The 25,135-nt window shown below is 41.2% G+C and overlaps 1 protein-coding gene across 1 annotated transcript in view; it reads right to left on the reverse strand.

Moving 5' to 3' along the window:
• Positions 1–25,135, reverse strand: part of LOC108795647 (aprataxin and PNK-like factor) — a 54,114-nt gene that overhangs the window by 17,316 nt on the left and 11,663 nt on the right. The window contains exon 4 of the mRNA XM_018566936.1: positions 7,432–7,557. Coding sequence (XP_018422438.1) covers positions 7,432–7,557 — 126 coding nt within the window. The remainder of the gene's footprint in view (positions 1–7,431; positions 7,558–25,135) is intronic.

A 25,135-nucleotide genomic window follows, 5' to 3' on the forward strand; every position in this document is an offset into this window, starting at 1 on the left:
ACACACACACACATACTGTATATACGGTTTAGGCTACAAATACACTTAGCAAATCCCCTCTCCACGCTGACTACTTGTAGAAAAAGCTAAAAAAGGTCAAAGCAAATACTGCCCTGAGACCTACGGAAGTCATCCACTGACTCCATTACTACTTTTAACCTAATGCCACAACTAAGGGGCTAATGTGGCTTTAGCTGGAAGGCTGCTTCTGCCTAACCATCCAAGTAGTCCCTTTGCTTTTCACATTTTTTTCAGCCATGGTGTTAAGCCAGAAGAAAGGTGAAATGCCATTCTATTTGCTAGGCAGATGTACCCTGTTCTTTTCCATTTGTCATATGAAAAAAAAGATTGCAAGAAACTGAAAATTGGGTATCACTGGGAATGACAAACCGTATTATGGTGTCGCAATAGCATAAATCAGCAATAGCAACTGCTCCCATATCCCTAACCCAACTCTGTCCCTGACTGCAGAATGCTTATCTATAGGGCTGCAACAACTAATTGACTAAATCGATTATTGAAAAAGTTGTCAACTTTTTCAATCATCGATTAATTGGCTTCCTATTAGTTGGCCCTGTTCACGGCTCCACACACACTGCGCGCCGCACCTCCTCCCCACCTCACGCTCGCCACTGTCAGACCCACCCGCATCCAAGCTCCACACATCCTCCCCGCCTCACGATCACCGCGCGCCCACATCCACGATCGGCACAGGGACGCGGGGAGAAGAGGTAAGGAGGAGCAGGTGTGGGGGGATGACACCTGACAATAGACAGGCCCGATCTCAGAAGCAAGTTGCTGGAAGACTGCTCAGGTAAGTCTGCACTTTCCCACACATGGTGCTCTATAATGTATTGCTGGGATTTGTATTCCTCTATGGCTGATGGTACATTGTGCTGTATATTATACGGAGCAATGTTCCATCAGTTATAGAGGAATACAAATCCCAGCAATACATTATACACTGTATGTATAATGTATTGCTGGGATTTGATGTATTCCTCTATAGCTGGTGGTATTCTAAGGGTGGGTGGGTTGAGGGGAGGGAGGAAGCAATGATCTGCAGTGAGCTGTAGATGGGATTTTGGTTGCTTAAATACTATATCTGTTAGCCAAGGTGCAAAACTTTAAAAAAAAAAAAAGAAGAAAGGCAGGGGGGTTACTTGAAGTACAGATAAGGGGGTAGAGGGTTATAAACTTGAACAAAATTTATGGTTTGACATACATGAAGCAAGCATCTAAATTAGCTATCACTTAAAACATCAATAGTACATTATACAGAGCAATGCAGAATACCGTCAGCTATAATGTACTATATCTGGGATTTGTTATATTCCTCTATAGCTGGTGGTATTCTGCTGTATAATGTACTATTGCTGGGTTTTGTAGTCCTCTATAGCCGGTGCCATTCTGCATTCATTGCTGTATAATTTTACATTTCACTATATTGCACGCCACACTTTTTTTTTCTTTTTTACTTCCACCAATCCAAGCTTGCTCCTGTGATGGACTACAATCTCAATACAAACTAGTAGTGCTATCGCTGGAGCCATTTTTAAAATGTATTTTATTTAATTTTTTATCCGATTAATCGAACTTAATAATCGGCTAACTAATCGATTTTGAAAATAATCGTTAGCTGCAGCTCTACTTATCTATCTCCAACAGAATCATCATAATAGAGCACTTTCAATTTAGAAGAGGATCTCAGGCTTATAAGACTGATTTACTATGCAATACAATAGTATGGAATGATATTATTGGGATTTAGAGAAGCTTAGCTACATTGCTAACCTTATCACAAAATAATGAATATAAGAGGGCATATTGTAATTCCAAGGTGGTGCACACAGGCAGGCTCATTTTCTATATCTGTAAAAGTAATTGCATAGGTGTGAACAAAAAAACATCTCTATAGAACGATCTCAGCACCAGGCCCATCCAATATTGAAGTCAAGCATCAGGGTGTACAAACAGTGAGCAATTTTAGCTCTATCATTAACAGTGGATATAATGTACACACAGCACAAGAGAGTTCATATCAGCATGTGGCTCTCTGCAGAGTTTATGGTGACTTTAATCCATGAGTGCATTACATCATGTATCCACCACAGATGTATATACAGGCTGTATGTGTGCCTATAACATTAGGCACCAGAAGCTGATCCGTGTGCACAGACATAACAGAGACTGAAAGTGCCAGATTGCATTGCCTGTCTGAAAATTGGTTTCTAAAGTCTATAAAGTGAAACCTGTCCCTATATATATATATCTTTCTTTTAACCTAAAATAACACCCCACTCATCTACTTCATTATACGGTGTAAAAGTAGAGAGGTCCTAAGGTTTGACATTCAATAGACTTATCAAAAAATTTAAGTATGTGTCCACATTTTCCAATCCCAATGTTACCAATGTGTGTGTTTTTTTAATGTGGTTGTAGCTTTTGTGGTATATTGAACAATTTTTCTTTCATAATTTCATGATTTTGGAGCATTAAAAAACATTAATTGGATGAATATTTCAGATTAAAAAATATTTTTGTTGTTGTTGTTTGCATCAAATAAAAAACAGAGCCAACAGGCATTGCATCTTATAAAAATATGCAAATGTATAATTACAAATTCCAATCATATTTAAAAAAAACAAACACTGATGTATAAATAATGCAACCCAATAGCTCCTGTGCCAAGAAATCAGTCAAAGATAATCAAGCTACCAACATACACGAGTACCATATATTCATAACAATTATTATATAAAACTATATGGTGCCATATAGTTTTATATAATAGATGCATAAATAATGTGGATGTGGCCAGTATATAAAACATAGACTACTATTATCCCTTTAAATTTCCTTACGTGCTGTAAATATATCTAAATTCAAAATCTGAGATCAATCCACCTGTCAATTCAACAGACCTCTGTCAATGTGCCAACTGCAGAATTAAAGTCCAGAGGATGGACTTCAAGTTCTTCATAATTACAGGATGGGCTTTCATCTTTTATTATACAGTTCGCAACTATCCCCTAATAAGGACACACTGAACTGAAATAGCAAAGTGACAAAGACTAGCGAAAACGATATGAAAGAAAATGTACAGTCCTTGTATGAAAAACAAGCAACCGGTGACATTGCTTCTTAAAGGACAAAGAGAAAACTGAAAACTGGAAGTGCAGATGCACTTAAAGTAAAGTTCTGCAGCACATATTTGGCTTAATGTGCTCCCATTAATGTCCTCCCATTAAACAAATAGCTTAGGATAGGGGATTCAGATTAGGTCTTAGAGGTTTAAGTATTACAACAAGCATGAAACTAGAACTAGAGGCAGAAATGTTCTTGTCAAGTGATGGGGGGGGGATCACTTCTAATGTTTATCCCACATCCGGATCGCTGCTGTGTACTGTAAAAATTGTGCTGAAAAGTTCAGCAAGTGCTGAAGGTCCATCGCTTTAAGTTTTATCGTTATTGAGTGCTACATGAAGGTTGCAGGTTAGGATGAGGTTAAGAGTTAAAGAACAAATCCAGGCAAAATGTGCTTGTTTTCATCTAAGGACTAAAATAAAAAAGTAATACTCACCCAAGCCTCAGAGCAAGCCAGCTTTCACGGCACTCCACCCAGCCTGTCATCTGGGGTGAGTGAGGCTGGATGGACCGGTCTAAGTGCAAGCAGGCTTTGGAGGATTGGGTGAGTATAACCTTTTTATTGTAGTCCCTAGACGAAATTGAGCAGTTAACCCATGCAGTGTAGGGGTAGTCCCATTGCAAAGGTTAATACAAAGTTTGCTCAGAGTTCTGCTTTAAATGCAAGAAAATTGATGAGGGACAGTTGCAGAAGTACCCAGACACTGGGAGGTAAACTGGCCAAGGACCCAACTGAATGAACAAAACAGCCCTCCACTTGAAGAAATAGGGGTGCACCTTCATACAGGAGGATTACCAGAAGAGTGGGAAAACCTCGGGCTGTAAGCACTGCAGTCTACGTTAGAGGCAGGTTCTGAATGTCATAGGCAATGGTTGCAGTAGAAGATTTAGAATAAGGAAGGGGGGGGACGGCTGTGACCTTTCCACAGACCTCCAGTGTTGAGGCAAGGGCATGCCCTGGCTGTTGGTGGCATTGATAATGACAGTGCCAAGAGCATGTCCAGAAAGAGACGTTGCTCGAAAGGCAACAGAGTCAGATATTCCTTTGTAGAATCATCAGCGTTTTAAACACAGAGCAAGATTCCCCTATGCATTTCCTCAGAGATCAGTCCAAGTATAGCCTTCAAAGCTAGTTTTTGAGGAGCTGCTGATTGCTGCTATGTAGAGACCAGCTCAAGCAGAGGTACTGAAAGAAATCTTGATTGAAGTCACTGAGGAAAACACCAGCAGTATGAAAATAATCTTGATTTAAGTCACAAAGTTTAGCAAGATATAAGTTATACTTTTTCAAGCAGAGCTGAAAAAAAGGCATCCAAGCCCCTAGGAAAGTAGCAAAGAAATGAGGCATGCTGGGTAAGGGAGGGGTATATGGGGGTTGACCTACAACTTTTTCTGTTTGCCAGTGTCCCAACCACCTGTAGGTGGAAGTATAACCTCACTTTAATAGACGTCCTGTGTTCTTCAATGGATAATAAGGAAAATACTTTTAATTATTTATTTTGAGTACAGAGTTGCATTAAAAAAAAATATTTTCACTGCTGCGTTTTAATGCCATTACATGTGTTACAAAGAAGACTGTCAGAGAGTGACATAGGTTCCTTACTACACAAAACTTGGATAAACACTGCTTAAAACAAAAAGAAATAAAGCAAGGGTGTCACTAATTTCTTGCTGAAAATGCCAGTTTCCGGGCTGTCCCAATTGGTCATTACTTCAATGATCCTGTTGATCCTTTCAAAATCCAGTCCTGCCCTGTGTCATATTTACTCTGCAGTCTGTTATTAGCCTTTCCCAATCCACCTTGGATGATTCTATAGCCCTCACACACACTTACAGTTCTAGAATGACAATGGTGATCCACCATAGATACAGTATGGTAAGTGAGCGTTGTCACCCTAGGAGAAGAGGTACATTACTGCCAGGTTCACCAGGTAAAAATAAAGGGAAAACCTGCCTGAAAAAAGGAAAAGAATGCAGTCACCACATCTGTATCAGGACTGGCTAGCTGCAATATACTGTATTTGGGTTTAGATACACTTAAACTGCTTAAAGGGGAACTATGGGGTTAGGACTTTTCCCCATAGTTCTCCTTAGGGTAACGGGAGGACACAAACTAGCGTCCTCCAGTCACCCTAAGGTCAGTATACCGCGAGATACAGCTTGCGGTATACTGAAACGCCGCAGCTGAAGCGGATGCCGACAATTATGTCGGGATCCGCCCAGCTGCGTGAGTGACAGCTGGCTCTGCCTATCTAGAGGCAGAGCCAGCTGTACCCGCCCCCTCGCCCGTCCGTTCCGCCAGCCAGCGCTGGAGGATCGGTGCGGGGAGGGGGGAATCCAGCTACTCCCCTGTTACGGCAGAGAGCTGTGGCAGGATCGAGAAGTGAGCGAACGCCGGTATGTGTTCGCTCACTTCCCGATCTACTGAGCCGACCTGTGACAGTCTCATTGTCACAGGTCGGCTAGAACTACGAGGTGAGTGAAAAGCACTCACCTCATGATTCTCCTTTAACAGAGTTGAAATTAATGTTAATTCGAAGTACACCTTCAGATGCATGTAGCGCCAGATGAGAAAATATAAATTTAGGGTAGTCCCGTTTCAGGACTTTCCTGTTTACAAAATATATTATCAAATTACCAGGGAGCACATTTAAAGTTAAAAAGGTTAAAGGCAGATTAATTGTCTCTTGTCTAAGGTAACTATGGAGTGCTTTAGTCCTTGAATCACAGGTTAAAAAAAACTGCTACCTTAATTAGTGCAGGGAATGCTAAAGAGAGAACTATCTGAAAAGCTGTATAGAATGCAATGTAAGACTGATACATGGGAAAAAAATTGCCTCTTCCATAAAGGTTAGACAATGGCTGAATTCATAAATATAGTGCACTGATCAATAAATTAAATTAGGTAATAATTTACATGTTAATAGATGTCTTCTTTAATTTTGTGCAATAAATGTCAAACTGAACTAAGGATGAACTTCACTCCCAAAAATGTCCTGCTTTTAAAATTTTTGTTATATAGTCCAGAAAATAAAAAAAATTAGAACGACTTGTGGCTGCCCCCAGCTCCTCCCCTCACCCTGCTGGAATCCCTCCGTGGTTCCTGGGCTCTTCCCCTCCTCCTAGGAGCACAAGACCACTACAAACAGTCAGGACGGTGAATGGAAGGACATAAAGCAATATCTGTTCCCTGATGTGCTCTGCAGAGTGTAAACCTGGAAGCACTCAGCTCTAAGCATTTCCTGGTCCAGAGCTGTCAAAATCCTTGCTTAAAAGTGGGGGGGAAAAGCTGTTCAAGCACAGTCCTGTGTTTGTTTGGCTAGAGAAGATGATACATTAGGGGGTCTAATAGACCCCTGATGTCCCCATAAACAGTACCTGTCACCTGCCCAATGCTATCACATAGGGGGCTTGTTATCTTACTTGTGATAGCAATAAAGTTAAGTAAACAAAAAAAGTGTTAAAATGTATATATTATATTAAAATAAATTTAAAATAAATGTAAAAGCACCCCTGTTGCCCTGCGCACATACATAGGTTTTATGTAATTTTCTAGCCCAAAATGCAGACTTTTGAACATGGAGACATTTGAACAAAAAATGCAACGGAGATGAAGTGGCTAAATCAGCAGGTGGAGTTTTAAGTTGTTTTCTCACAGTTTTCCCTCTATCTCTTTAACACCTCTGCTAAAAAAAAAAGTGTCCCTCATCTGATGGCTCGGGCAGATATTTTAATGAGACGAAACATGCTTAAAAACAGGCACTGTCCCCCATTCGGTCTTCTTAAGTAACCCCTAGAGCTGTGGGAAAACTGACTCAAAACTATTATAGTTTACCTTGGAAAACGAAACAGCTAAAGCTACAATGTACTGCACAAAATAGTTAAAGGTTGTTAAGTACTTTCTTCATTGTGTAGAATGCTTTGTAAATGATCTCCAAGTCCAGTATTCTCTGCATCAAATGTTTAGTTGCAATTAGTTGAATAACCACCGTGGGTATGGTAAAGTATTCCAAACAAAGAAAGGAGGATAACTATTATAGAAAAAGAAACCTTGATTATGTGACTGCCTTTGTTTCCAAGACAAGGCACCACACAAGACATAAAAAAGTACTGGCATTACATATTTAAGAACAATACCAGCAATATCCCTGCACATCCTGTGACAGAAGTTGAAGATTCACAGATTGCAGTCATTCCTATTGCCAGCTGCTAAACAGAGCTGAGCAGGTAATGAGGCATTATTTTGTCAAAGTATATAAAACTGTACGGGAGCTTTGTTCTTACCTGTAACAATCAGTACCGTAGGGACACTCTGGCCTGTCATCATTGTCATCCTGACTTCCACTCTCCACGTCAAGGTAATCACTGTCACCAGGATGACTGAACTCCTGAAAGTGCACTGGATTTTTTCTGCAAAGGAAGACACAGAATTAGCAGAATTAGCAATTAGGAAGACACATTATTCCCTTGAAGAAGCTAAAATGGCTACTGCCTATCTGAAAAATCAGTTCTTTAGTGAGAAGCCAGTCTTTGTTTCTATCAATATCCCCATACTTTACAATAAATTGTGACACAGATGTCAATGTTTGTAATTATGATACAGTTCTTAACCTTATGGGGGTGCCCAAATACCTCCACTATATTCCTAAGTTCCTGAAAATACAAAACTTTATCTTAGTTAACCACAGAAAGAAATGTGGAAAATGAAGGAGACGCTCATTCCTGCTCTCTACCTTCCATCCCCCTTCAGCAACGGGTACAGGAACTTCCCAATGGAGCTAAAATGATAAAAGATGCAACACCTCCAATATATATTTTAACATGTATTGATAACAAAAAAATGGTGGAACTCCAAAACTCAGTGCCGATACGGAGTATTTGGGCAAGTACTCATGCTCGCCCAAATGCTTCGATACTTACCCCTGATACCAGAACTTCCAGATAGAGAGAGATATCCTCTGATCGGCAGTACTGCGAGGGAACATGGAGCCGGCCTCCCGGCCAATCAAAAGGCCGGGCAGCGGGTAATGACTTGCCAACCAGCTTCCTCAGTGGCCAGGAAGCTGACCCCATGCTGTTTGGCTGGGAAGTTTGCTTCCCAACCAATCAGCATGGAACCTGCTTCCCGGACAATCAGGAAGCCAGGGGGCGGGTAATTACCTGCTTCCCAGCTTCCTGGTTGGCTCCAATAAGCATCAAGCTGGCCAAACATGGAGCCTGCTTCCCAGGCAATCAAGAAGCCAGCTCTGATTGCCCAGGAAGGCGGCTCCATGCTAGCGGAAATACCGGTAAATATCAGTACTCGTACTCGAAACCATAAAAACAGTATAGGTGCATCCCTACTGGCACCTTCTTTGGGCAAAGACTTGTAGACCAGCCAGGAGCAGCATTGCTTTTTGGACTATATTTAATCATGCATAACTATTTTATTCTATCAGTTATAATGAGAGAAGAAAAGTAAGCACTTACATCTTTACTGTCAAATGTAGGAAAAGGTATGTACCATTTAATTAGATATATTATTATAAAATATTATAAAAACATTTCTACAGCTGTTACAGAATGGCTGAGTTCCTTGATGGTGACAATGAACCATGCCTGTGTGATAAATATTAAAATAGGCACTTGTGGACTCCATTAGATGCCCGTGAAACAAGATGACAATGCAGGAGTACAACCAGGAGACACGAACAGAGTGTTGTCACCCCATAAAAGGAAATGCCTGAGTGTATGAACAAGGATTTTCATAGCAGCATCATTGGACCATTAACCTCCTTGGCGGTATTCCCGAGTGTGGCTCGGGGTTAATTTTCTGTACCATAAGCGGTAACCCCAAGGGAATACACAGCGCGTCTCCTACCTTGTCCCTCGAGCCGCGCTGTGTCCTCCGGCCGGCACTCGTCTTCCGAGTTCCGTCCCTTGCTAGCGTCCACGCCGCAGGGGGGCAGAACTGGTGGGAGATTCAAAAGTTTAAAAAAACGAGAAAAAAAACGAGAAAAATACACGAAAACACATAGAACGAAAAAAAGGAAGAAAAAATCATACCGCCAGGGAGGTTAATATGTTAATTTAGATATGACATTTTAGTGCTTGTGTTTACATATACTATATATAGTTTTGTCCAAGTTTTTTAAAGTAAATTGTGTCAGATAAATGCTGTGGTGAAAAGTTCACGAATGTAAATTTTATAAATCTGGATTATCTTTAGATAGATCTTAGACAAGTTCAGTTAATATTGGCACAATAGCATGCACGAATAACAAGCTAGCACAGGAAGGAGAAGCTGTAATGATAGGCTTTTACCTATCACAGCCTAGAATCCATTCCAGCACTCCCAGATGTTTTTAGTTCTGGGGCACAGCAAACATCGGCAAACTGCCTGTTCTAAAACTATAACTGCTTGCGAGTATAAGGAAAAGGCTCCAGCACTACATGGGAGCTTTGGCTTTAATAAGTAACATTTATTGTTATAGGTTTCCCCAAAGCAAGCTTAAGAATAGGACATAATGGGCTTATTCTCTATACAGCAAAGAAGCAAAGTACTTCAGAGTGCCATAACCCAGAACAATTATTAAGAATTTCTATTATTGAAGTCATACCACACCAAGATAGACTGGTTACACCTTGCTCCTTTGACTAATCTCAGAAATCTTTAAATCAGGTACTTGGTGTGTTAAAATCATAATTTCACATGCTGATTCTACCAGTGTTCCATCATACAAATTAGATGATGTCCATGCTATGTACAAAATTAATAGTTAGGGAGTAGCTGGATACATAAACAGCATTGTGTTCCCAATAATAGTTGTCACAGCTGGTTATAAGAATTAATGATTTCTTACCACTGTATAAGCATGTGCTATTACATAACAGAATCCCACGGGGCATATAGAACCCAGCAACCATTTGTTGAGAGGATAAGGCATGACTGCCTTTGACATAATAAACATAAAAACTGCCACTTGCTGTCTCTTTTGCTGTTTTTGGCTATAAGCCTATACAGTAACACTTGGAGATTTGTGTGTGAGTCCTCATGATTATCCATTAAGTTTAAGCCCTGAAGAAGTTTTTTGGGGTCTCAGACTGTTTGTAGAATTTATACACATAAATCCTCAAATCTGGACCCCTTGCTAGAGACACCACGTTTTTGTCGAGAGCGGCCTCACCAGCGCCCATGCACTAAATCATGATCAGACTGATATTCTGATATCTGAATGCAATGCCGCATCGGCTCTAGTTAAAGACTAGTACTATGACTCAGACATTTAATAGAAGTCGGTGTACCTCTGAGCAACTCAAGTTATACACAGCCTTGAAAAACATCAGGCTCTCCAAATGGTTTGTTCTGTACTAGAATTGTATGGAGGTCAATAAAGTGAACCTAGAGATGCCTGTACATACTTTAAGTTGCTAGAGCTGCACAGGATCTCTAAATCCCAATGCTCTTATTATGTAAACAGTGACCTGGCTTCAAAGACGCACTCTAGTCTCCCCCCTCCTACACATAACTATTGGTGGGCCAATGTGATGTGCAGCCTACCTAACCAAGAGCTGAGCTAGTGAGCAGAATAGAGGTTTCCATTTCCATAACGGTGTAACGATTCCTGCGAGCACGATGGCGAGTGTTGGATCTCAGCTGCGGAGGTAAGTGGAAATGGTTCAGGAGTGAGGTTCACGGTAACACTTTAACCCCTTCATGACTGAGGCCCTTTTTTCAATTTTTGCACCCATGTTATATTCCACATTTTAGGCCAGAGTGGAGTTGGAACCCCTTACACATCATACACCATTTATCCTGGGAGCATTGAGTTGGATTCGTGTTGTATAGTCACGCCCTCAATTATATAGTATTGGGGCCGTGTTGTGATTTGTAGTTCGATGCCTTAGTTACTTCACTAAGGACTGAACTGGTCTATCTCATATGGTTGAGGAATTAACAGTCCAGGGTATATGGTGCAGCAGTGTTTGAGGAGAGAGCCAGTTAACGTCACTAAGCCCAATATGAGTTACATGCAGGTGACAACAACTATGGATAAGCAGCAATAATGGAGCAGATAGCAGAAGAGCAGAGAGGATGCAATATGAGACTTCCCCACAAGGTGGCAGTACCAACACTTCCCCTGTATATAGTATGGCAGTGATATACTTGCTGTTTGGTGAGAGTCCAGTCAGGGGAAGTGTAACTGTTCCTTGGTGCTGGGGGTAGCTGGAGGCTGGATCGATGGATCAATGGTTCCAGAGGCTGGTCACAGGGTCTCTGCTCAAGATGAGGGGTCCTAATAGCTTGCTCGACGTACTATTTTGCTAGAACGTCGAGCAAGTGTTCAGCCTCAGTTTAAATAGGCAGAGGCAATTGTTGGGGGCGGAGCCGGAGACGAGACCCGACCCGAGCGTCTCCTAGCAACGGGACGCCGCCGGGCCTCGTCCGTCGCGTCACACTGCCTGTGAGAAGGAGAGGAGGAGCGCTGCGGAACGGCCGCCCGTCGCCTAGCAACTAGACGCCGATGACGGGGCCGTCCCTGCGCTGGCCTCAGAGTCCGGAACAGCCTGCGTTCCTGACAAACGGAGTCACAAGGCTCATGAGGTGTGTACAATTTCCTCTGCAAGATGCTGACTGTACTGTTCTACATGTAAATAGCCACAGAAATATGCAAGACATAATCGTGAACTTTATGGACCCATAAGCATGACATTTAAGAAAATCACAAATCAAAACACTGAAGCATAATGAATGAGGTATTTTTGTTACACTAAAGTATTTCCTCATTTTAATAATTCAAAAATATTTTTTTCAATTTACTAAAGATTTTATCACAAAGATCATATTCATTTATCAAATACACACTATTTTATCGATTTTTGTAGTGTTTATATAGAGGTGACCTCGAAGAAATACATTTTGCCGAAGTGAATTTTTGCAAAAGTCAAATCTCTCAATTTCACTTTTTAAGCTCCTAGGTATTGTAGAAAAAAATTATCTCCTTTTTTCTTTATTTAAAAAGAGTGTTTTTAGGGTAGTTTCGATTATTTGTGTGTTCTCCTAATTTGCGTTTTTCACTTTTTGATTTTGTAATCGATTATTTGATATTATGTATTTGATTATTTAAGTACTATTGTTTAAATGTTCTATTTTACTTTTTTCACAGTTTTTTCTCCCGAAAAAAAAGTAAAACAACAAAGCTACTAGGGGCCAATTGTTGGCACATGAAGGGGTCCAGAGTAGTGGGCATGAGCTTCTATAACCTCTCAGGAGCTCTTAAAAACACCAAAAAACATCCTAATGTTGCCTTACCCATTGATTTCAGTTTGGTAAAACTTGGCTGAAATCTCCTGATTTTTGGCAACATTGCTAGGAAATGAAAACTATCAATTTCGCTCATTACTAGGGTTAAGATGCAAAGGACAATTTAAACAAAAAAATCAAACAGGTTACTGTTCTTTGATAACTTCTGTAAGACTTTGCAAATCGCAACAATGAGACATTTTGATAGATATAAAATAAAGACTCAGAAGTAAAAAATATTCATCAATAAGAGAAATAAAATACTTTCAAGAGGTTAAATTATTTCAAGCAATAATAGCCACAAAGCTATATGATATGTATGTGAACATTTTAATTTGAAAATCTAAAGATAAAATAGTGAATACAACTAAAAAAAGCCCCAAAAAAACAACAACCAACAACAAAAACCTTAACATCATATGTTATATCAACAAAACTACATGACCTACTTAATACAAAGAATAGCTTTGCTTCATTTCAGGAAAATGACAAACTTATTTCAAAAGGTTTGTTCTGTTCTTTACAAATATAGTCCTTAATCCATCCAAACTGAACACTCCATAAATAAAAAAAGAAGTCTCAAGGGTGTTTGTATTACAATTACATAAGACAATTTTTATAACCGACTTAGAAATGTAATTATCAGAAACTGTCTGTTTTTCCCATTTTGAAAGAACTGTTCACAGAAATGTATTTTAGTGAAATGAAACAGAGTACCACTATATTTATCTCTCCATGATGTGCCATACAAGGATGGCCAACAAAGATCCTTGTTGATACAAAGCAAATGCCAGTACAAACAACTGGTAAATTTTGTTGAAAAAACAGAACACGATTCATGTGTGGGATTTTGTCATGAAAAATAGTTTTTCAGAGAATACCTAAAATCAGAGAGAGAAAAAAATATAAAATTAAGTTAGCTCCAAGCCTCCTTTATAAGAAAAGAAAACTGACAAGGGGGGAAATGGGGGCTTATGACCTAAATATACCACAGTGATAGACCAAGGACCTAATTTAAAGTATGCTTGTAATAAAAATGGGGAGGTCTTTTTCTGTTTCCAGTGAGCTTTATTAGTGTCACTAGCAGGCAAATGTCATCAGTGAACTGTAGGACTGCTAATGCCTTCCCTGCAGGTAATTTAGGGACACTGAGTCCATGTTCTGGTGCTTATTCAGTTGCTGTACCTGGTTTTGCTACCTATATTTTGCCTTTTGGGCTTCCTTCTTTCCCCCTGATTAAAATGATAATGACATCATTAAATAAAACCTTTCCATTTTTATTACATATCTGATTACATATCTTGTTTTAGCACAGAGACCAAGGGACATAATCACCTGGTCTCTGTGTGGTGCTATGTAAGGCAGATCATGGCTGGTGGGAGGTGCCAGCATGTTTTACATAGCTTCCTGAAACATACAGTGCCTGCCTTGGTACGCCATCCTAGATTATTCAGCCATGATGTAGGCTGGCTTTTGGGAGGAGTCATGCAAATATCAAAATGCTTTATTGTGTGGGTGTCAGTCTGGAGAAATGGGCATTTTTGGGCAGACTACATTTCCCTGCAGAGTGCCTGAGGTAACAACCACACAAGATGCTGAGTCTTGATGACTCAAAGAACTGAAATCCATTGAATGAAAAAGGTAGGCCAAGGACAGTGAGGAAAGTGCTAGATGAGACTGGATGTCCTCTAGGCAGGAAATGAGGCAGACTGTATCTGCAGCATCTAATATACACTGTAAGAATCTCACATGGGAAAGGAACCTACACAACTGTGCAAGACTGAATGTAACACTAAATTTCAGCTGTGCCACTTTATAGATCACTGGTTCGGCCTCATCTGGAGTATGCGGTCCAGTTTTGGTCACCAATCCACAGAAAAGATGTCCTTGAGCTAGAGAGAGACCAGAGAAGGGCAACAAAACTAATTAAGGGTCTGGAGGACCAAAGCTATGAGACAAGGTTACTACATTTAAACATGTTCATGCTGGAAGTGAGGCAATTAAGAGGGGACATGATTTTGATGTACAAAATGTTTGGTGGTGATGGCAACATCAGCAATAAACTAAAGTGTCCAATGTATTAATGTCTCAGTGAACAATATATACAGGAAGGCCCAATGCCTATGCAATAAGGTCTGTGTGCAACAAATTTTATGTGACCTCAATGTCACCACGTGAATCAATATCTTCCTAGTAATTATAACAATATTTTATAAGTGCAACAAAATGAAATGATGCTGTGAGCACAGCTGCCAAATACATAACAAACTGGTGTGCTGATTGAAATAACAAATTTTAGACACTTATAGATGGTTTTCAATCAAACATAAAGTGATGAACAATAACAGTGATTCAGTCCAAAGTGAATAAAAAGTATATAACTATACAAATGAAAAAAGTCCAAAAGGTGCTTGCACAACATACTGCCCACACCGTGTGTAAGTGTCCACGTTTACCCCCTATGGGGTGCGCACTCACCACGATGTTGTTAAGAGTAAACAGTATGATCAATAGGTCCAAGTTCCTAGCATCTGTGCGAGCAGGCGAGTGTGTAAGTGTCCACGTTTACCCCCTATGGGGTGCGCACTCACCACGATGTTGTTAAGAGTAAACAGTATGATCAATAGGTCCAAGTTCCTAGCATCTGTGCGAGCAGGCGAGTGTGTAAGTGTCCACGTTTACCCCCTATGGGGTGCGCACTCACCACGATGTTGTTAAGAGTAAACAGTATGATCAATAGGTCCAAGTTCCTAGCATCTGTGCGAGCAGGCGAGTGGAAATTTTGAGCCCTGTTGTTAGTATTGATCCTTAGCGCTGCACACTCAAAATTTCAACCATTCTTGACCTTAGTGTCCATAGCGCAGCAGCTTTGTAATAGTATTTTAATATAACCCATAAGCGCAGATTTTATAACTCTATAACATCAGCAATAAACTTTTTACAGTAAACTCCATAACAAAGACTAAAGGCCACCATCTAAAATTGGTGGAGAAAATATTTAATCACAAGGGGTGCAGGGTCTTCTTTACAGTTAGAGCCGTTAAAGTCTGGAACTCTCTGCCACAAGCAGTGGTATCAGCTGAGAGCATTGAATTATTCAAAAAGCATTTAGACACCTTCCTCAGAGACCGTAACATACAGGGGTACAGGTACACTTAAAAACAGGATCACATGGGGACTCGTATACGCGCATACACATTGCACAGTCACACACAAAGGTTGAACTTGATGGACCTGTGTCTTTATTAAACCTCAACTACTATGTAACATTGTTACTATTAAAGTGCATCAAAAGTGCAGCCCTAGATTATACTGAGACATTATAATATTATACTGAAATAAATCGAAAGAGTTAAATGATGTTTAAATGTATTAACTTGCTAGAAAACAAGAATAAATGTTATGTGTTGTACCTTCTGTAATTCATTTTCAGGTTTTCTGGTCCAATGCCTGAGATTTTCAGAGTTTTATCTCACTATCACAATAGCACAACACTACTTATATTATCCTTTGAAGGCTCTCAAGCCAGCCAATAAAACATATGCTGGAGATAAAAGTGTTGGAAGACAATGGAAACCTATCATACCGCACCCTGTAAGCAGGTCACTGGATCCTTTCCTCATATTAGAAGATGTATCGGAGATTAGCAAACAATATATTACTTTGGTGAAACATTTTATCCCCCACATGCTCAATGAATAAAGTCACTGCCTATGTGTCCACTGCCCCCCTGGCTCTCCCCCGCGGTACAACGCACTCACCTGGCCTTCCTTCTGGGATATTTCCACCGCTGCCAGCCTTGGGTGGTCTGTATTCACACAAATTAGGCAGCTGCAAAGCCCCTGCGTGGGTTGAGATGGCCGCCTAATTTGCCTGACTACAGTGCAGCCTCTGCTTTGGGTCCCGATTGTTCGGTGCGGCCGGCCAGGCCCAGCAGAAGGGCGGAGGGAGCGATAATAATAAACGCAGAGTGCTGAGGTCAGTAATGTAACGCAGTGCGGAGGTCAGTAATGTGACGCAGTGTGGAAGTCAGTAATGTAACGCAGAGTGCAGAGGTGCGAAGGTCAGTAATGTGACGCAATGCGGATGTCAGTAATGTGACGCAGTGCGGAGGTCAGCTTGAAAAATGTTAGGGTGTCTCACCAGTCAGTCAAAAATGTCACCAGTCAGCTTGACCGGACTATAGTCTTGCAATTTATGTTAAAATTTTTTGGGGACAGATAGAGCTTTCTTTTGGAGGTATATAATCACCACTGGGGAATGTTATTTTTTTTACTATATCGTGAAAAAAGTACCGTAAATGTAAAAAAACCCCATAAAAGTCGGGATCACGTCGGGTAAATAGACACCAAACATCTCAAGCCTTAAAATTGCTTGCGCCCGCAAAATCGCAAAAAAACGCCCATAGGGCCATAGGCGACGCTTAAAACGCTTTCACTGCTCATCAGTTTAGTGTTATCAGTGATTAATGGCCCTAAAATTATCGCTCTCACTCCGACGTTTGCGGCGATATGTAACATGTGCGGCACAATAGGTGCAATCGTCGTTTTCGCACATAGGCACACCCGACGCATATCTGCGTGTATATGTGGGGGGCGGGGACTTTAAAAAAATTGTTTTCTTTTTTAATGCTTTATTTTTTTTAATGATTCATTCATTTTTGTATTACTTTTTTCTTTTTACACAACTTTATTGCTATTACAGGGGGGCTAAGAAGCCCCCTATGTGATAGCCAATTTACATGACAGGTCCTCTTTAATTGGAACTCGTAGTTTCACATTGGTTTATCTCTCTCCCTCTCTGCCCAGCTCATTGCGCTGAGTGGGGCATCAGGAAAAAATAGTCTTCTTCAAAATGGGGAAGGATTAGGACCCCTGTCTGCTTTTTACTATCTAGAGGTCTGTTAGAGGGACTTTATTTAGTTTCTGACCGATAATGGTTTTCTCAGGAAGTAAAAAAAATCTGCAACAGAGACACAAAGAAATCAAATCTGACAGAGGTTGTAGATTTCCCCCACTATAAAAAAAAAAAAGCTGGGTTTTCCTCACTTCCTGTCTGTTACAAAATTCTCAGCAGGACATGAATTGGGAGGAAATCTCTCTAATGAAGCACAGACAACAGTAAAACCCCAACATGGGTTCTCCACCATTCCCACTTTACAATGAGCAGTAAGGGAACTCTTACTAGACACGTGGTGGTAACAGTGGATCTGACTGAAGTTAGGGAAGGTTAGAACCCAGATGCAAAGTTAAACTTAATCAGGGAGGGGCATAGAGAAAGCTTTTTTTGGTTTATACAGGTAAAAGCAGTTACCTTCTGGTGTCAAGGACTTTTAAAAGTTTGAAATGTTCACTGTAAGAAGAAGAGGCAAGCCCAGTCTTGACAGTTTTTGCCATTGCCTGGAAGTGGAAACGGGTATTTCTGTCTGGCTCACACACAGTGCTTATGTGCCTTAAAGTCACACTTAAATATCTGTTTTATATATAGAGAGAAGGGGTTGGAGCCTTTGTCAGATGTTGCACTGCGGATTGTAATACTGTTGGAGAGATTCCCCTACAATTTGAATTTGCCCAAATGTGTAGGAATAATTGAGACCTCCTTAAAAGAAACCTATGCGGTGAAAACATGGAGGCTGCAATTGATGACATTTTTGTGGCCGTCACGCTGATCCATTGTTTTTCTTACTTCCTTGATTACTCATCCAGAACCTTCATGCAGATCAGGTTGTTATCACATAACTCCAACTTTTCTGATTATCATTTATGTTGCTGGTCATTAACCCAGAAAATAGTATTTGTAGAAGGAGGTCAGCAATCATTGCCCCTGTATAGCTCTCGATACTGGTATTCTTTTACTAGTATCGGATGCACCAATACGCCCCCCCCCAGGCACTGTTCTGTGTCCCAGCGGGGAGGAGATAAATTGTCACAGGATGCCAAGCGCTGCAGGAGGTGTGGCCGGCGTTTTTCCTCCCAAACCGGTCAGCCTCCTGTCACAGATCAGGAGAGCGGCGGTGTGGGGGCAGAGACAGCTGTCACAGGAAGCCGCCGGTGTGGGGGAGATCTTCTCCGCGAACCGCTCACTCAGCCTAATGTGACATCAGATCCAGGATAGAGAGCGGGTGAAAACACTCAGCAACCAGTGATCACTGAGTGTTTGTAAATAATTGAGGACAGAGTATGTTTACTGTGTCCTCAATTATGAATGAATGGGAAGTGATCTACATCACTTCCTGTTCATTCATGATTGTGGATATACTAAACACACTATGTCCACAAGTTATGAATGAACAGGAACACTCAGTATAGAGGCTTCCTGTTCATTTATAACAGGGGCTGCAGAAAAAGAGATTGTGGACTCTGTGTTCTCAATCTCTTTTTCTATTTTAAAATGGAAATATCAGGGGTCTCTTTAGACCCCTAATATTTCCCAGAAGCCCCTAAAAGTAAACAATTAAAATACACAGGCCAGAACAATCTAGGTGTCCACACTTTTCTTGCCAAAGGGGCCCTGTGAGGGTCCGAAACATTGCATCCATATGTCAAGCTGAAGGAATATGAATAAAGATGATATTCTGAAGCAGAATGGTGTGCAGACAACATATCTTCTTGATTGTATACTGTGGTGCCTTCCACCAGCACCCATTGGATTCTGGGGTACATTAGTATGGTGTGTGAAGGGGATATTATTGATACAGAGCAGAACAAGGCATGTTTAATACTTAATGGGGAAAAGATCAGCTTAAGAAGCCTACAGACAATATTGATAACTAATCATGCGCCCTCTGCTTGCTCTTTTTGGCCATAGCTTCTACAGTACAGGTCCTGTTTAAGGAACACATAAAATAACAAGTCTATTACATTACAAACATGACATGTACCAGAGTTTGTAACTGCACAGCTGATCAGATAAAGATGAAGCTGCTTAGATGAACAATGATGGCCTTGAGAGATAAACCATGGCTACATTATGCACTGTAAGTGAAAGGTGGCCAGGTTAACAAGTTCGCTACAAAGAATACATTACTTTGAAAAGAAAAATAATTACTTGATTTTCCTTCAGAGCAGTTGAATATATCAATCGGAAATGAAGAATCTAATTATCAAAAAGTATATGTTAGCATGACCTCACAATACAAGAGGTTTTGCAAAAGCTCCACACATCTGACTCAATGGTCATTAATACGACCTATTAGAGTTATCTTCTGATTTTGTTAGACTGCATTCACACAACATTAGATTAAGGAAGAACACAGTCACACCTTTACCTGTATAATTATAGATAAAAATACATACTTAAAGGACAACTATGAGGTGAGTGATTTTCACTCATCCTCATAGTTCTAGCCGACCTGTGACAATGAAACTGTCACAGGTCGGCTCAGTAGATCGGGAAGTGAGCGAACACATACCGGCACTCGGGCACTTCTCGATTCTGTCACTGCAGAGAGCCTTGACAGGGGAGGGACTGGATTCCCCCCTCCCCTGTCCGATCCATCACGGCGCTGACTGGCGGAACAGACAGGGGAGGGGGCGGGTACACCTGGCTCTGCCTCTAGGTAGGCAGAGTCAGCTGTCACTCAAGCAGCTGGGTGGATCCAGACATAATTGTCAGGATCCGTTTCAGCTGCGTCCTCCCATCACCCTAAGCTCAGTACTGAGCTTAGGGTGATGGGATGACGCTAGTTTGTGTCCTCCCGTTACCCTTAGGAAAAGCCCTAACCCCATAGTTCTCCTTTAAATATGAGATGCTCGTATAGCAAATCAACATACGTGTTATCATGTGATAATTCATGATGATGCATTTTGTTGAATAACATGTTAAAACTATAGAATAACTCCCTCTCTTCTCCATAATATAGGAGAAGGTATTCTGCAGTCGTAACAAGCTTCCAATCCTAGGATGACAATGCTGCTCCTCCAAAGATACAGTACAGTGACTGAGCATTGTTGCTTTTAGGACAGGAAGTGTGTTACCCGCTGGAGAACCTGGTGCAAATAAAATAAAAAATGCTAATTCAGTCACCACAGTCAAGGGCTCATAGTGAATGCGATGTGTTTGTTTATACCTCCTAGAAGAAGCATGCTGATTTAAAACCATCTTACATTCATTAGTTAAAGGAGAACTATGAGGTGAGTGCTTTTCACTCAGCCTCATAGTTCGAGCTGATGTGTGACAATGAAACTGTCACACGTCGGCTCAATAGATCGGGACATGAGCGAACACATACCATCGCTCGCTCACTCATGGCTCCCTGCAGGGATTCACCCCCCTCCCTGCTCCGATCCTCCAGCGCTGACTAAAGGAATGGATGGGGGAGGGTACAGCTTGCTCTACCTCTAGATAGGCAGAGCCCGCTGTCACGCAGCTGGGTGGATCTCGACAGTAATGTCGGGATCCGTCTCGGCTGTGGCGGTCTCAGTATACCGCTAGCTGTAGCTTTGGCTCACGGGAGGACGCTAGTATATGTCCCGTGACCCATAGGAGAACTATGGGGAAAAACACTAACCCCATAGTTCTCCTTTAAACAAACTTGTTTTTAATCTACTTCCTGGTTCAAATTATGTGTCAAAGAGTTGCATCCTGGGAAGGTTACATCAGCAGTGTATTGCTGGGAAATCTCATCTGTAATCTCATAAGATCTCAAGGAAAGGCATTTTCCTCCCCAGAGATGATGTGCATGGTCACGTATCCTATGAACAAAAGCATGGACACCGGCACTCCAATAGCTGATTAAGTGCGTCTATTTATTAACGTGTGTGCTGCATAACAAATACACTTAGCATTAAGTGTATTTGTTATGCAGCACGTACGTTAATAAACAGACGTACTTAATCAGCTATTGGAGTGCCGGCATCCATGCTTTTGTTCATATGACAAGGCGTTGGCCATCCGCCGACTAACTTGAAATTACTTGCAATTATATTTACAATACCCGGTAATTGAAATGTACAAAAAAATAACCACACATATAGCCAGCTTATAGAATTAAAAATAATTAGCTAATTGAAAGATTTTTTTTTTTTAATCTGGTTTTCCTACATTTCATCAAAAACTACGGGGAACAAAGGGAGCTAGGCAAAATACAGCTAAAGTGAAAAACCAAACTCCAGGGTTTCAATAAAACTTAGTTACACTAGAAAGTCCCCTATGCACAGAAATCCCTAATAGGAGCTGATCTAATAAACAGGTTTACACATATGGAGTATGTATAAGTATCACAATTTAATAGTAACAGAATAAACACATTGAAACACCTTCAACAAGACATTTAAAAACACTTAAAAATGACTTCCCATAGGATAACCCGATAAGTATAGTAGCTTAAGCGGCAGATAGTCACTGGTGCAAGTGCAGTAGCCACAATCCAATGTGGATACTTAGTATCTGGGCTTACTCACGTCACTTAAGACCCAAAGTGGTGGACAATCCTCCTAGAATCCCGTGCTAATGTATAGCTTGCCGTGGAACGAAACTGCTCAGTGGCATTTCCAGAAAATCCGACTTCGTTGGGTAAAAAGCGGGTCTTGGGGATGCCTCTCCACCCACTAATCAGTGCTCAACACTTGCCCACAAATTTAGCTTCCAAACCGTGACGGGAACAATCGACGAAATTCCAAGCTTGTGCGGCCGCGCAGCTGAATGAAACATGCGGTGAGCCCGTGATGTAGTAAAGCCCAAAGTCGAACGAGATCGAGTGGCAGTGACTCTCAATCCTCAGTCAGGATTGTGCAGGCTGTGTAGGCTGATCAGCTGCTGCACATCGGACAACGTCCCGATAGTATAAGTTCCATCCCTTGACTTCAGAAGCAGTGTCGTTTAGCTAGCCGCATACGGATCTGCTACGGGTATCCAGGGAAGCTTTCACACACACGTTACCCTGACGCGTTTCCCCCCGATCACACGGGGCTTCCTCAGAGGGGCGTGTAGTAGGTGTCTCTTGAAGGTGTGTTAAATAGCCAGTTCATTAAGGCTAATTTGAATCCAGTTCTCACACGGTCATGCCCCGACCCATGATCCGAGGCTATTCGTTTTATACAACAAAAACAAATCTAGTATATTGGCACCTGTAAGGCCATAATTATATGCACTGCCCAGGTTCCTAACCCTCCATTCTACAGACATATACATAACCAAATATATATAGTGGATGATGCACTTTAGTCCTCCCTATCCGTTTAACCCTATAATCACATACAGTGTGTATTAAAAAATGTGACATAAAGGGGCTCTCTGAATCCGAGATTCCCCTAACAGAAGAGAGAGGAATACATAAACCAAACTTTTTTCCAGTGGGGTCAGGGATATGCCGGTTCAAAAATGGACTATATGCTAAATATTAAATTCATAAATTTAATTGGTTATATCATTTTAAAGAAAAAATCTGTGTGTATCTCTGCGGAGTGATACCTCCAAAAATGAATTCTCATTCAGTGAATGTTGACATAAATTAATCCATAGAAACTTACATAATAGATAACCTACGTTTACATTGAAAATTATTGTCCATTGTGAACCGGCGTCATCCGAAACCCCAAGGGTCTTTCACATTGTTCGATCTGGCTAGGTATGTCCATTATTCTTTATTTAATTTTATTTTAAAACCCGGGAAAATGCCCATATAAAGAAATACAGTGTAAATACATTCTAATTATCACAATAAGAGGCATCATGTTTGATATACCGATTGACTTTAGAGATAGCAACTAAAATTGATCATATCATTCAGCCCAGGGGCCTCATGAGATTCTGTTTGATGGATCCATCTACATTCCCTTTGTAGAAGAGATTTGTCCCAATCCCCTCCACGTCTGGGTTGGTGTACCCTGTCCAACGCAAAAAAGCGAAGTCTGTCGATCTGTCCGTTATGTGTATCCACAAAATGTCTCACAATAGGAGACCTCAGATCTCTGGCCGATATGTCTGTCAGATGATCCGAGATCCTATTCTTGAACATTCGTTTTGTTTTCCCAACGTAGAACATGTCACACTTGCATAGCATCAAGTAAATGACACCCTTTGTCTCGCAGTTGACAAAATGACGCGCTTTGAAACGTTTTCCCCGAGGGGTGATAATCTCAGTGCCAGACTGGACAAAGCGACAGAATTTGCATTTTTGACATTGGAAGGTTCCTCGATATTTACAGCAATTACCACTTCCTCTAACAAAGTCACTGCTCGTCAATTTATCCTTTAGGGAGGGACAACGTCGATAAGTAATAGTGGGTTTAACGTCCAAAAATTTCACGATCCTCGAGTCCCTAGTTAGGCAGTGCCAATGCTTCTGAAGGATTTTTGCTATTACTTTATGCTGGTTGTTATAGGTCAAAATTAGTCTCACAAGGGGGTCTTCTTTATCTTTTTTATTAGATTTCAATTTAGATATATTCCCGTTTTTATGCATTTTTGGTCCTGCCATCACTCGCTGGTAGGATTTTTTGAGTATTTTGTTGGAATAACCTCTTGCCCGTAGTCTAATCCTCAAATTTTGAGCTTCCCTTTCAAAGTCAGCATCACTCGTACAGTTCCTCCTGACTCTCAAATACTGGCCATACGGGATACTGTTCTTCAGACTTTCTGGATGGGCACTACTTGCCTCAAGGATAGCATTCCCTGCTGTATCCTTCCTGTACAGACTGGTGTACAGGACCCCCTTTGTATCCTTGCACACCAGAATGTCTAGGAAGGGTAACTAACTGTCATCTAATGTTAGGGTAAATTTAAGATTATAGTCATTAAAGTTTAGAATGTCTACAAAGTCTCTCAAAAGTTCATCTCCCCCTGTCCATAGGATCAGGATATCATCTATGTACCTGTGCCAGGACAATACATGGCACAGGTACATCGATAAGTCCTCCCTGGCCCATAGCTCCTGTTCCCAACCGCCCAAGTATAGATTTGCGTAGGAGGGTGCACACTTAGTGCCCATGGCAGTGCCCTGTGTCTGTAAATAATAATGGTTATTGAAAAGAAACGCATTATGGGTCAGTACAAACTCGAGGAGTCGCAATAGGAAGCCATTGTGCATACCTTCAGCTAAACCCAGAGTGGCTAGAAATCTTTCAATCATTTCCAGTCCTCTAGAGTGCGGAATGGATGAATATAAGGCCTCCACATCCAAACCCACCAACAGAGTACCCTCGGGAACTTCTAAATCCTGAATTTGCGAGATCAAATGTGGGGTGTCCCATCATTTCAGTACAGCGCTGCATGACAGAATAAATGTCAGTTAAAGTACCGCAGCGCTGAATACTGAAAAATGGCCTGGATGGGAAGGGGGTTTAACACCGCGGATGTCAACTGGTTAAAAATACATTCAAAGAAGACATTTTTTTTATTAACCCTTGCAGTGGGGATACCCCCGCACTGCAAGGGTTAAGTGCTCGTTTGTGTCTAGGTGCTAAAATAACAAAGATATACTAAGTGGAAGCTCCGAGCTGATCAGCTGTCAGTGCTCTCTCCAGCCTGTCTCCCCCTCCCTGCAGCATTGTAATCTTCCTCAGCGTCCTCACATCTATACACTGTATATAGACATTGATGATTTATGGGACCTTAGACCGCTGCAGAGGAGGGGGAGAGGCGTTGGAGGGAACGGTCAAAGAAGAAGCCGTCCCAGAGCTTCGGGTGAGTATAACTTTGTTTTTCTTTTAACCTAGACACAAATGAGCAGTTAACCCTTGCATTGTGGGGGGGGGGGGGGGGGCC

Source organism: Nanorana parkeri, unplaced genomic scaffold (genome assembly GCF_000935625.1).
Source record: "Nanorana parkeri isolate BGI_ZX_2015 unplaced genomic scaffold, ASM93562v1 scaffold990, whole genome shotgun sequence".
Taxonomy (NCBI): domain Eukaryota; kingdom Metazoa; phylum Chordata; class Amphibia; order Anura; family Dicroglossidae; genus Nanorana; species Nanorana parkeri.